Raw genomic sequence first — 13211 nt, 5'->3', positions numbered from 1 at the left:
ATATAGTATTAATATACATGCTATGTGCTGTAATGAAGTACTGAAAACCATCCAATCAATACATTTTTTTAATGATTAAAACCAGCATAAAATGCCTACAACTAACACTACCATGATGTGTATATAGATATACATTTTCTTTTTTTCACATCAGTAATGAGGACGAGTTTTCCCACATTATAGCCGGCTTTTGACATTTTGGAGGAAAAAAATAATAATAATCACATCTTTGTGGTGCTCAAAAATAGTGTTTTTCTTCATGCAAAATATAAATCTATTTCATTTCTTGACCTCTTGTAAGATTCACCTGTGTATTTATCACAAAAAAACAAAACTTAAGAACATCACCTATAAATAGGCCATCTCTTTATTGTTGATTTTCATGTGTCAATTTCTCTTGATATTTCATATTCAAAATGAGGAAGGGCCGGGCCTTTCATACAAGTTCACACACTCTGGGTGAAGGTGTCAGTGGGCACAAAGGAAACTCGAGGGAGGGAGAGGACGGGAGTCCGTTTCTGGCTGGGAGAGGATAGCTTTAAAAAGGACCATTTAAGAACTGCACTCCAGAAAGGAAAAAAAAAGCAGGGCAAATGAAAATACTGATAAGGTAAATGTTTTTTGATATCTAAAATACTAGCAAAATCTCCATCAGTCATTCACGAAAGCCACACTGACTTCACTTTATAACTTTTGATTTAAACCTCAATGTAAATCTAAGGTCAGACCTCAGGTCTAAACCAGCGGCTCAAGTTAACTCCAGCCATACAGTGAACTTTAAGGAGAATACCATGAAATGAAAGAAAAATAAACTGGATTGATCAGAGAGAACAGGCACGTTTGGAATAATTGTATAGGTTGTCTAACATTTTCTAACATCTGTCACTGTTTAAAACAGTGGTAAAAGTTTCAGTTTCTCACAGAAAAACTTGTTTCCTTGCTTTTTTCCCCCCACTTTTTTTTTCCATCTTTTTTTTTTGTGTGTCCAACACTCCCCACCACCCAAAAAGACTTGGAGAAGAAAAGGGGAGTGGTGTGAGTGTTCGCCCATGCACACGAGAAACAAGTCCTCAATACAGGACTGTGCAAGGCTGTGTCGGAGTACAAATGTCCTTAAATGTATGAGCAACACCGATGACTCCATAATCACAAGAGACCTTTAGGAGTGAACAACGTATAGCATTTGTATGTGTGCATGGGGGTCGTTTAGATCTACGATCAGTCAGTTACAGTCACTGGTGTGTTCAGATGATTTCAAAGGTTTTCTTCAGTTCCATGATTAATTGCCAGTCTGATTTCTGCATCTCGTCTCTGAACCAGTTCTTCAGAGCGTCGATTGACTGACGGGTGATCTGCAAGAAATAAAGGAAGACATTTGAATCACATTTGAATAGTGCTGCAACATTTGTAGTGTTTTTTTTTAAATATATTTCTATTTAGCTCTTTTCCCTTTATTTTTAGTTTGAGTCACATTAGTACAGCTTAAAATTTTAGTATATTAGCTGCCAAGGCAAAAGTAAAAATTACTATTGTTTAAAAGTTATTATTATTAGAATTTATATATATATATATATATATATATATATTTATAATAAATTAATAATAAATATTATCAAACACAAATTAAAATATAAAATTATAATACAATTTATTATAATTGAAACAAAAAGAACGCATCATGTGAGCTCCAGTGGCTTTATTTCATGATGCTGGGAGAGAGCTTACCTTGCTAACAATGATGTCTACAGCCTCAAAGTGTCGGCCGTACATCTTGGGTGATTCTCCAGGAATCGGCTCTATTTTCACACAGATCTCCTGTCCTTTCTTAGCACTTTCTACAGACTTGTGATTTATTTCAATACCGGTCACAATGCCAATATCTACAAACTGAGAGAGAGGAACAAATGAATGCAAACAAAACAAATTTCACCTTAAAATAAACGGTTAAAATGTAAAAGCTAAAAGTAGAGGAAAGGAGCTTCTCTGCTTCTTACACTGTTGAGCTTAAAGTGTGCACTCTCTAAATTTCTCACCCCTTTGCTGGGCACACACACAGGAGTGCCCGTTCTCAGTACTCCAGCGTCCACAGTGATGCCCATGACAATGGGATCTCTGGAGTTGAAGATGAACTGGGGCAATATACGCAGCTTACAGGGGAACACAGCTATGTGTCTGAAAAAGAGAAAAACTTTCAGATATTCAGACTGCAAACACTCAGGAGAAAACGACCTGTTTTTCAAAGAAACCACTGTTGAAGAATTTAGTCTAGTTTGTGATGTAAAATTACTTTTGGCTCAGGTGAGTTAATGATAAATTGTACACCACCATTCATAAGTTTGGGGTTGGTTTTTCAGCTTTTATAATGTTTTCAAAAGAAGTCTCTTATGCTCACCAAGGCTGCATTTGTTGCAAAACAATATTGTTAAGTAATATTGTAAATTATTACAATTTGTTTTCTATTTTAATACATTTTAAAGTGTAACTGATTCCTGTGATGCAAAGCTGAATTTTCAGCAGCCATTACTCCAGTCTTCATTTCTTATTATTATCAATGTAGAAAACAGTTGTGCTGCTTAATATTTTTTTTTAATAAAAACCGTGATACATTTTTCAGGATTCTTTGCGGAATAGAAAGTTTAAAAGAACATTTGTTTGACAGAGAAATTCTTAAATGTATTTACTGACAGACACTTTTGAATAATTCCTTGTTGAATAAAAGGTAAGTTTAGTATTAACTAGAAAGTGAACAGTAGCGTATATGTCAATGATTAAAATAGAAGGGGAGGATGAGGGCAGGAGAGAACGCACTTGAATTCATCCTGTTTCTGTTTCTTGTAGTCTTCTCTGTATTTGGTGAAGGCATCAAACAGATGATAGATGATCTCAGCGCTGAAAACGCGCACACCGAGACTGTCGGCCAACTCCTGAGAATCTCGCTCTATTTTCACATCAAACGCCAGGATCACTGCATACCTACAGGAAGAGAGAGCGAAAGATTAGGAGAACAATCTCACAAGAGGAGGTATATCATGTATCAATCAGAATACATACTGTGGATCATGCTCCAACATAGTGGAAGCTTTCATGACGTCTTTCTTGTGGACAGGACCAATGTTGATGCCAGCATACTGAGGGACAGAGAGAGAATCTTTCCTCATCTTAATTACATTGTGACAAGCTCCATGTGTGAAAATAAAACAATACTTCAAGATGACAGCCAAGACAAAAGAAAGGCTGATTATAAGTATATTTGCATTTCATTTGAACTTCAAAATATTGATAAAATAAAATCTAATTAAAAATGGACTAATTTGAAAAATGTTTGTGAACTATGTATTATTATGGAAAATGCCATCATTAAACTCAACTGGAATCAAATGTGAATCTGTGCTATATGTGAGGAGAGCTATTTGTGCATCGCACAAAGTTACCCCCAAATTTGTGGTGTTGGTATGTGTGCATGCATGTATGTATATATATATATATATACACACTGTATACATATCACACAATTATTGTAAAGATAGTAAAAACATGCGTAATTGCTGTAATGACATTTATTTTACATAGTTTACTAAATATGAAATCATTAGAAAAGGAATTATGAAAAAATTTAAACTTAAAAAATAAAACTAATTTTAAACTTTTGATGGCAACTTCTTGATTCTGTAATCATATTATGGTATTTTTCACTACTAAATAGATTACTAATATATATATATATATATATATGATGTAAGCACTGTAATAATATATTAGACAGAAAATGTTTAACTGAGACTAATGAGCAAGCTAAAGAAGATGGAGAGGGCCATGCACTCAGGCGCTGGCATTCTCAGTGCTGTCAAAATAAAAGTCCTGTTTCTGACACATCAGCCAAACAGAAAAACTGATCAGCAATGCTGATAATTAAAAAAAAAGCCAAATACTGGCTAGTATATCAGCCATGCTGTTATACTGTTCAAGAACTATAAAATGGGTTTTATGAGAGTATGTGTGAGTGTTTGAAAGCTTACAGGTACTTTGGATGTACGCAAGAACTCCAGCAGAGCTTCCAGAGAGCCGAGTGTGGAGGCCTGCACATACACACCCTTCTCCTCCAGCTTTATGGCATTCAAAGTCTGTTTCAGCTCCCGGATCAACTCGTCCTATAAACAACCAACATCAGCATGCAGGAAAGGTCGCCAATGTAGCAATAAGATGAACGGTTAATTCTGACTTGATTAATATAAGAACAAGAAAAGAGAGGAAAGATAAAGAAAAGTAGATTGCCTTCTTAGACAGAGAGAAGGACATGACAAGATTGTTTTGTAAAGTAACACAGTTACCTTCAGGACTGGAATTTCATCCTCTTTATGAGCGACGAGGAGAGGCAGACCTGCCAGCGTCTTCTCCAGATCTTTCCCCAAGATCTTGACTCCCTGAGCCGTAGACACTTCTTTATGCTTCTCATACGGATTCTGTTGGCATTCAAAGTCTGTTTCAGCTCCCGGATCAACTCGTCCTATAAACAACCAACATCAGCATGCAGGAAAGGTCGCCAATGTAGCAATAAGATGAACGGTTAATTCTGACTTGATTAATATAAGAACAAGAAAAGAGAGGAAAGATAAAGAAAAGTAGATTGCCTTCTTAGAGAGAAGGACATGACAAGATTGTTTTGTAAAGTAACACAGTTACCTTCAGGACTGGAATTTCATCCTCTTTATGAGCGACGAGGAGAGGCAGACCTGCCAGCGTCTTCTCCAGATCTTTCCCCAAGATCTTGACTCCCTGAGCCGTAGACACTTCTTTATGCTTCTCATATGGATTCTGCATATTTTATAAATTTGATAACAGCAAGTTAATATTTAATACAAATTTTCATATAAAAACAAATAACCATTAATCATTTTTAAATACACACACACAACCATTTAAAGTCTGGAATTGGTACATTTTTAAAAAATGTTTTTTTAAAGAGGTCTCTTATGCTCACCAAGGCTGCATTTATTTGATCAAAAATACAGTAAAACAGTAATATTTTGAAATTTTACAATTTAACCCCTTAACTGTCACTCACATTTTTGAACATAGTCGTGAAAGTGCACTATCCAAACTTAAATAATTCATGAATGAAAACATTTTGTAACATGATTTTGATGTACCATTTTCATGGTAACGCAATGTCTGATTTTAAAATGGTTTTCAAGGGATTTTGAGATTTTAAGTTTTCAATTGATATATCATTTCTGATGATTTCTAAAGTGTGATAGAGAAAAAGGCAACGAAGAACACTTTTTGTGACAAAGGTCAGAACTAGGGCTGTGCAATATATCCAAATTATCGAAATATCGCAAATGTACATATCGCAATATGCATATCGCTACAGCTTGCAATATTTGGGGCCATGAACAAAAGACAAAGATAAAATCACTCACTGCTCTTACCGAAATAACTTTTATAGCTTAATTAAGAATCAGTGCACATTGAACTCAAAGAGTAAATACTAAGTAGTATTTTATTTTTCCTTTTTATTATTCAGTTCCTAAAATTTTTTATGTAATGCTCGAGTAAAACACAATACCGTTCACTTTCAGAAGTTGTTGTAGGGGTGATTTCTTATTAGAATCAGAATCAGAATGAGCTTTATTCACCACTTAAGTGTGCGCAAACACAAGGAATTTGTTGTGGTTTTACAGGAACTCTTGGTGCATACTAGAGACCTGTACGGGACGGGGTTTTCGGTCCTGCTCCCGCAAGATTCTGTCCCGCGCCCGCCTTCTCCCTCAGAAATATATCTTATCTGGTCCCAGTCCCGCTCCCGCCCGCGACATTCATGTTTTGTCCCACTCCCGCCCGCAAAAGTTGTTCTTTTTGCTTTTGTACAACAGATAAATAACAATTTATATGTTTTAGACACTTTATATTTAGATAATTTCTATTTTGCGGGAGACCCGCGAATCATTTTATATCGTTTCCAACTATATATATAGCTTGTCATGATTAGATTAGGATTTAATTGTAATATAGTGAAGTAAACGTAATGTTTACAGTCAAAGAGGTTAAAATAACTATTTTCTATTTTAACATTTTAAAACTACTATCAATGTTAAAAACAGTTGTGCTGCTTAATATTTTTGTAGAAACTGTGCTAAATTTTTTTAGGATTCTTTGAAAAATCTAAAAAGAATAGCATCTATTTGAAATAGAAATCTTTTGTATATTTTTGTAAATGTCTTTACTGTCATTTTTGATCAATTTAATGTGACCTTGCTGAATAAAAGTTTTTTTTTTCTTTCTTTAAAAAAAATGACTCACCCAAAACTTAAATGGTGGTGTATAAAATCTATTACTATTATTTTACACACAAAAATAATAAGTACAGTGTGTACCTGAAGGACTCGTGTCCAGGTGTGTCAATAATGAGCATGCCAGGAACCTTCACGCACTCCTTGTCAAACTGATGTAAATGGACAAACACATGTCTTGATAACCTTAAAGAATCACATGGGAAAACAGAATGAGAGAATGTAAATTACAGAAAGATACTTACATTTTTCACCATCTTGGTTTGTTCTAATATGGCTTCCAGGGGCACATTAGTGGCTCCGATCTGCTGTGTGATCCCACCAGCCTCACCATCCTGAACATGAGTGTGTCTCAGCTGATAGAACAGAGAAGAAGAAAACAATATAAAGAACAAAAAGGTGCTAAAGTCCACATCAGGCACTTTGAAACGCACCTTATCCAGGATTTTGGTCTTCCCTGTGTCCACATGACCTAGTACACAAACCACAGGAGATCGGAGCTTGTCAAAATTAATGTTCTTCAGGTTTTCCTGCCTTCGTTTCTGCACACAAAGAAAAACACAGTTGAGTCCACTTTGTTTACTAAAATGTGCATAAATATGTACACTTTGTATAGTGTCAAAGTCTTTGTGTGTACTTCTATGCGTCTCTTGGCCTTGTCATAAAGTATCTCCTCTTTGCTTCGGTCATCATCCGATTCGCTCTCGCTGCTCGATTCGGAGCTCGGCTCTTTTCTTGCTTTATTTGTGGTCATCTTGACACTGCTGTCTTTTTTGTCCTCTTCATCCTCACTCTCCTCCTCTCCTTCATCCTCTTCTTCCTCTTCATCATCATCCTCCTCTTCATCATCCTCTTCTTCCTCACTTCCATTCTCTGGGTCTTCAGCAGGTTTTTGTGTTGCCGGAGTAGTTTTCTTCACCTCGATGTGAACCTTCTTCATCTCTGTGAATGGCAAATTAATCACTCACCACAAACTACCACCAAATTACTTTAGATTTTAAAAGACATGTATCCGTAAGAAAGCATCTTTACACCCACCTTTCTCCTCATCGCTGGCCATGGCCTCCCAATCGTCCAGATCAGCAGCCTCTGCTTTCGGCTCCTTAACTGTTGCAATGAAAATGTTAGAATTTAGAGTTAGCTATCCTTGTTTACAGCCATAAATTATGAACAGACAAATCCTTATCTATGATCAGCTTTACAAGTCTATAAAAGTATTTTCACTTATATACTTTATTTTTTTGACAATAATGCAGAAAACGTGGCCAGAATTGTGGAATCCAGGCATAAAAACGGAATTTACTGTACCGTGTGCGATGTCAAATTACAATATAGACTGATACAAGTAATTAAACCACAAACAGGACTATCAGCATGTCAAAAACTCACAGAAACTCAAAGGTTTTTACAACAGATCATCAAAATAAAAGTCTGCTAACTTGAAATTATGATAGAAATATTACTATTGTGCAGTAAAATGTACTTCTATAAGTAGCAGTAATAGTAATAGCAATAATAATAAGCAACAGTTTAGATGATTTAAAAAAAAAAAAAGAGAAATATTTTATACATTTCAATTTACACAAGTTTTTATAAAGTCAAGTTCTGTTGTGCAGCATTGTAATTGACAAAAATAATGGCTAAAGTTTCTTAATGGCTAAAATGTAATTAAGACACCAAAATAAAACATTTCAAAGGGCCCTAAATTTGAGACATTGAAGTACTTACCTTGCTCCGCCTCAGGTTTGCCCACTTCCATCTCTGTTGTGATTGGCTGAGGTGTCTCTATTGTGGGTGATGCCACTTCTGAAGTTTCTAATATAAGCAAAGATAATGTTAGGACGTCTTTAACCATCCTTGATTACGACGGTAAATACAGAGAGCAAGAAATAGGTGTCGGGATCAAACCTTCAGGAGTTTGTGCTGTTGGCTTCTTTTTTCTCTTATCAGAGTAAACAGGCTTCTTCTTTGGCATTGCGTCTTTGGATGGCACTTCAACACCTGAGGAGAAGCCAATTACACCGTAAGGTAAAAAAAAAAAAAAAGTAATCGTTCTTTCATCGTAACTGCTACCAGTCATGTTCTCACCCTGAGCCTGCAGCGCTCGCAGCGTGGCTTCTGCTCTGGCTCGAGCCTCTTTCTGGGTCTTGGTAAGGAGCTTTCCCTCCTTCTTTAGCCTTTCTTTTCTCTCCTTATCCTTTTGTTTCTTCTTTTCTTTCCTCTCGGCCTCTAGACGCTCCTGTGGATGAAGGTTTCAGAGATGAAGGAACCATAATGATTTTTGACACCATGAGCTTGAGTGACTCTGTTTTTCCACTGACCTGCTCCTGTCTTTGAGCCTCCAGCTCCTCCAGTCGTCTCTGTCTCTCCTCCTCTTCTCTTTTGGCTTGTTCCTCCTCCTCCTTCATTTTGGCCAGGGCCTCTTGCATTGCTCTCACAGTTGCTTTGCTGGGACCCTTTTTCTTGTCCTTCTCTTTCTCCTCGCCTTTCTTCTTCTTCTTGTCCTTTTTCTTTTTATCACCCTCAGCCTCCTCTGTGGAAAAGCAGAGGAAAGAGGAACATGAATGCTTAGGACTTTCTGATATATTATATATACACATTTCTTATAGAGTGTGTTTGACTAATATATTAATCACCCCTTGCCTTATGACTTGCGACTATTAGAACATTAAGACTTCAGTAGCAAAAATGGCATTATAATTGGTAACTTTGAATCATTTCCATGAAACATTGATTCAAAAAATCATGCAGAATTATTACTTTTTTTGTGTGAGAAAAAAAAAAGAATCAATACACAAAAAAATCACGTCTGTGGGTTTGGATAAAGGCTTTTCTTCATTCTAGAAAATACATGAATACATACCAAGTTTTTGATGTCAGTTTTGATCATTTTAATGCATTCTTGCAGAATATATATATAAAAAAATCTTATTAAATTGTACTCATGCATAAACAGCCCTGAGTGGACAATCTCACCTTCTCCCTGGACATCAGCTGCATCCTGCTCCACTGAAGCCGCTGCTTCGATTTTCTTGCTCTCTGTTGAAGGTATGGTAGCAGGTTTCCCTGGTTCCTTCTTTAAGGCCTCCTCTTCTTTCTCTTTCTTAGCCCTCAGCTTGGCCTTCTCCTCCTCTTTCTTCTTCCTCTCCCTCTCTTTTTTCTCTGCTTTCTTCTGCGCGGCTGTCTTCACCTTGAAGGCTGATTCTTCGCCTTCATCTTCCTCACTGGCTGGTTTGGCTTTGGCTTTTACTTTCTTCTTGTGTGCGGCTTGAGAATCATCGTCTGATTCATCATTGTCAGCCGCTCCTCCACCCTTCTTCGCACCACTATCTTCATCATCCTCCAAGTCAGACACACCCTTTTGGCCACCTTTGTTTTTAGCCATAGGTTTCTGCCATGACTGTGAGCCCTCGTCCTCAGAGTCTGAAGCAGGACCAGCAGGAGTGGGAGACGCCACCGTCTTTGTGTCTTTCGTCCTGCTCTCGTTTTCCATGTCGTTTTGACCCTGATCTTCATCACCTTCCTCATCCTCCAGATTTGCCTTTTTACCCTTCTTGGCCTTCTTCTTGTCTGCTTTACTCAGAGTGGGCTCAGGTTCAGCTTCCGCTACTGAATCGGATTTCTAAGACAGAAAAACATGTGGAGAAAATGCTGTCAGTGGTACGTGACTCTTGTAATATTGGCACTATTAGAAGAGAGGAAAACAAAAGACAATGTGTGATGAACGTGCTTATCAGTTTGTGTTACTGAAGAATACCTTTTCTGCCTCTTTACATTTTTCTCCTTGGTTTTCTAATGAGAGTACCTCCAGTTCTTTCTGGATGTCATCCTCACTGCAAGTAAAAGTTCATTAATTCCCAAACACTTACACTAACGTTCAAAAGGGTCGACAAGATTTTTTAAATACTTTTATTTTGCAAGGATGCATTAAATTGATCAAAAGTGACAGAAGACATTTATAATGTTACAATAGATTTTTTTTTTAAGTGTCTTTTTTGACTGTTTTATGTATCAAAGAATCCTGAGAAAAATGTGTCACAGTTTCCACAAAGATATAAAGCAGCACAACTGCTTTAAATGTTGATGATAATAATAATAATAATAAACGTGTCTTGATCAGCAAATCAGCATATTAGAATGATTTTTGAAAGATCATTTGACACAGAAGACTGGAGAAATGATGCTGAAAAATCACACAGGAATAAATTATTTTAAAATATATTACAGTATACGGTAGTTCTGAGCGGTATACCGGTTCATGCCGAATACCGGTGTTTATTTTTGTTATGATGAATTTTTAAAATACCGCAATACCGGTGTAGGTCACTTCAACAATGTTCGGAACGAGACATTGTTTGAAAGGGGTCCCTTTTCACTGTTGCACTGTCGTGAGGGAACAGCTTGAGACGGAAATTTAGTAATTTCACAATAAATAGATATAATTAAAGTCTACTGTGTTTCACAGGCTTTTTGGCTAGGTTTGAAACAAATAAAAGTGCACTTTTAGCTAAACAAGGCAACATATGCACTTGTGTCTTGTGGAGGTAGAAAAACAAAATTCTTTAAGACCCGTGGGACTGTTTGTAATAAAGATTTAAATGTAAAAGGCTTTCCGACAGATGCGACTGTTTCTGTCAGTGGTAAGTTTTAATTTAAAATATTTGTGACAACCTAACACAAGAAAGCTATATGCTGTGTTCAAATGTGTTTCCACTTGCTTGAGCAACTTAATATTCAAATCTAGAAGCCAAATGCATTTAATACGCTGTTTATATTAATTGAGTTTAAAAGTGAATATGTCTGAAAGATTGTGTAACTGTACAGTGATAAAAGAGGATCACAATGCTGAAAAAAAACACTTTCAGTATAGGCTAACTATGTTTGGATTTGAAATCAAAATAATGGATAAATGTGTGTGTTAAACAGCCGCGGATCATGAGCGGACTGCAAACGCGTCCTGTGTGAAAGCTAGGGATGGGCGTATCGATCCTAAGTATCGATATAGACGATGCCGCGATTATAAATGAGAGTAACTCCTGGTTAACATGTATTAAAAGGGGTCGTGTTTAGTCACTATTTAGTGTGGTATTTTTTGACAATATTCACTCATCATGACAGTAAAATAGGGCATTCTAAGTCAATATACTGCAGTATTTCCTCTCTCAATCAGTAGAGAATATGGTTAACACCCGGTCAAGCATGAAAAAAAAAAAATACCGTCACGTACCCTGAAACCAGTATAATTTGTGTGTATAATACCGTGATAAATTTTTGGTCATACCGTCCAGCACTAGTATACGGTTATTTTGAGTGGTTACAATATTTCATAATATTACTGTCTTTTTTTTTTTTTTTGATCACATAAACAGCTTTTATAAGCATAAGACACTTTTTCAAAAACATTTTAAAAATCTTTGGAGCAGCACTGTATAACAAGAGAAAATCTCTTTAGGATTATTAACTGTATCAGTGTGAAGACCTACTCAAAGTCATCTTTCTTTTCTTTCTTTTTCTTGCTCTTTGATTTACTCTGCTCCTTGCCTGCTCCTGCTCCTTCAATTTCAGCTGCAAGTGCGTCAATGTCAACTCCGTCGTCTTTGGCACTATGAAAAGCATAAAAGAATAGATTACATTTTTCACTACTGTACGTTTTTAAAAACAAATATTTGCCATATTACAACCACTACATTGAGCTATATTTATAAACTGGGCCATAAGTTCTTTACAGCATAAGACTGAGAAACTTTACATACTTTTTCCCATGTCTTTTAGATTCAGGTCATCTACACGCTAGTGTACTTCTAAAAGTTGATTTAATTTTAATGACAAATGACAAAATTACAGTTTGCCTCTTCCAGGACAACGGACCAGAACAATGAGGACTCATTTTGCATAACCAATTTTTCTCCAATCAAATGCTTCCCCCAAAAGCCACTTGCCTACCCAAAAGTCCTATTTGAATGGGAAATATGTCAATACAAGAAAGATGTACTTGGTGATTTCACAGGATTTAAGCCTTTTTCCCAAAGGGCAGTAATAGTCTTTAAGTAACAGGTCATCTTGTTTTGATGCTACTGAAAGTCGATAATTCACGGCTGGACCGCATGACATCTTTTGAGATTACCGGAACAAGAAATGACATGGCAACCAGCACTGAAGGGTTAGCACAGGTTAACACTCTCATTAGGGCGGTAATCAACTTAACCACCAACCACAAAGCCAAAAGACCAAGAATCAGCTCAGCATCAGACCCAGATCAATTTAGCCATTCAAGCGACTGAGTTCAGAGAGGGAAAGGAAACGTAGGACGTAGCAACAGTAACTAAGGGGGGCAAGGTTTTTGTGAAGGGTCAATTAGCTACAGAATAACTTACTCCACTCTGAACCAGACCAAAATCATTATGCCAAATTTTAGTCTAACCAAAAAAAAAAAAGTAAACATACAATATATGGATAATATATGTTCAAACAAACATATATATAGAAAGAGAAAGAAAGAGAGAGAGAGAGAGAGAGAGAGAGAGAGAGTGCGAGAGAGAGAGCGAGAGAGAGAGCGAGAGACCCATTACTTAAAGGGGTCATATGATGCGATTTCAAGTTTTCCTTTCTCTTTGGAGTGTTACAAGCTCTTGGTGCATAAAGAAGATCTGTAAAGTTGCAAAGACTAAAGTCTCAAATCCAAAAAGATATTCTTTATAAAAGTTAAGAGTCAGCCACGCCTACCTAAAACGACTCGTTCTAACACGCCCCCACATATCTACCTCACTATGTGGAAATATTTGCATAATGCCACCCAAATGTGCACGCAAAGAAAGAAGGTGTGGTTTCAGTAACCGCAGTCATGTTGATGCAGCCATGTCATCTGGCGCTTCTGAATCAGTGACTGTAAGTATGTTTTGTTATTAGTTTAAGTATTTGCTA

The 13211-nt window shown here is 36.6% G+C and overlaps 1 protein-coding gene across 1 annotated transcript in view; it reads right to left on the bottom strand.

The window, feature by feature from the left end:
* Positions 1-298: 298 nt before the first annotated feature.
* The window catches only part of LOC107602994 (eukaryotic translation initiation factor 5B-like), a 15770-nt gene continuing 2857 nt past the window's right edge, over positions 299-13211 (bottom strand). The window contains exons 2-21 of the mRNA XM_016295656.1: positions 11774-11893; positions 10048-10123; positions 9267-9912; positions 8612-8823; positions 8379-8529; positions 8199-8291; positions 8019-8105; positions 7329-7397; positions 6928-7232; positions 6725-6832; positions 6536-6646; positions 6341-6442; positions 4731-4812; positions 4329-4504; positions 4017-4148; positions 3052-3128; positions 2809-2973; positions 2034-2172; positions 1726-1887; positions 299-1352 (exon numbers count right to left, since the gene is read on the bottom strand). Of these exons, the coding sequence (XP_016151142.1) occupies positions 1245-1352; positions 1726-1887; positions 2034-2172; positions 2809-2973; positions 3052-3128; positions 4017-4148; positions 4329-4504; positions 4731-4812; positions 6341-6442; positions 6536-6646; positions 6725-6832; positions 6928-7232; positions 7329-7397; positions 8019-8105; positions 8199-8291; positions 8379-8529; positions 8612-8823; positions 9267-9912; positions 10048-10123; positions 11774-11893 (3121 nt within the window). The 3' untranslated portion in view covers positions 299-1244. The remainder of the gene's footprint in view (positions 1353-1725; positions 1888-2033; positions 2173-2808; positions 2974-3051; positions 3129-4016; positions 4149-4328; positions 4505-4730; positions 4813-6340; positions 6443-6535; positions 6647-6724; positions 6833-6927; positions 7233-7328; positions 7398-8018; positions 8106-8198; positions 8292-8378; positions 8530-8611; positions 8824-9266; positions 9913-10047; positions 10124-11773; positions 11894-13211) is intronic.

The sequence above is a fragment of the Sinocyclocheilus grahami genome, unplaced genomic scaffold (assembly GCF_001515645.1).
Source record: "Sinocyclocheilus grahami isolate Dianchi unplaced genomic scaffold, SAMN03320097.WGS_v1.1 scaffold339.1, whole genome shotgun sequence".
NCBI lineage: Eukaryota > Metazoa > Chordata > Actinopteri > Cypriniformes > Cyprinidae > Sinocyclocheilus > Sinocyclocheilus grahami.
Note: the sequence above shows the minus strand (reverse complement) of the source record. Positions and strands in the feature narration are given on the sequence as shown.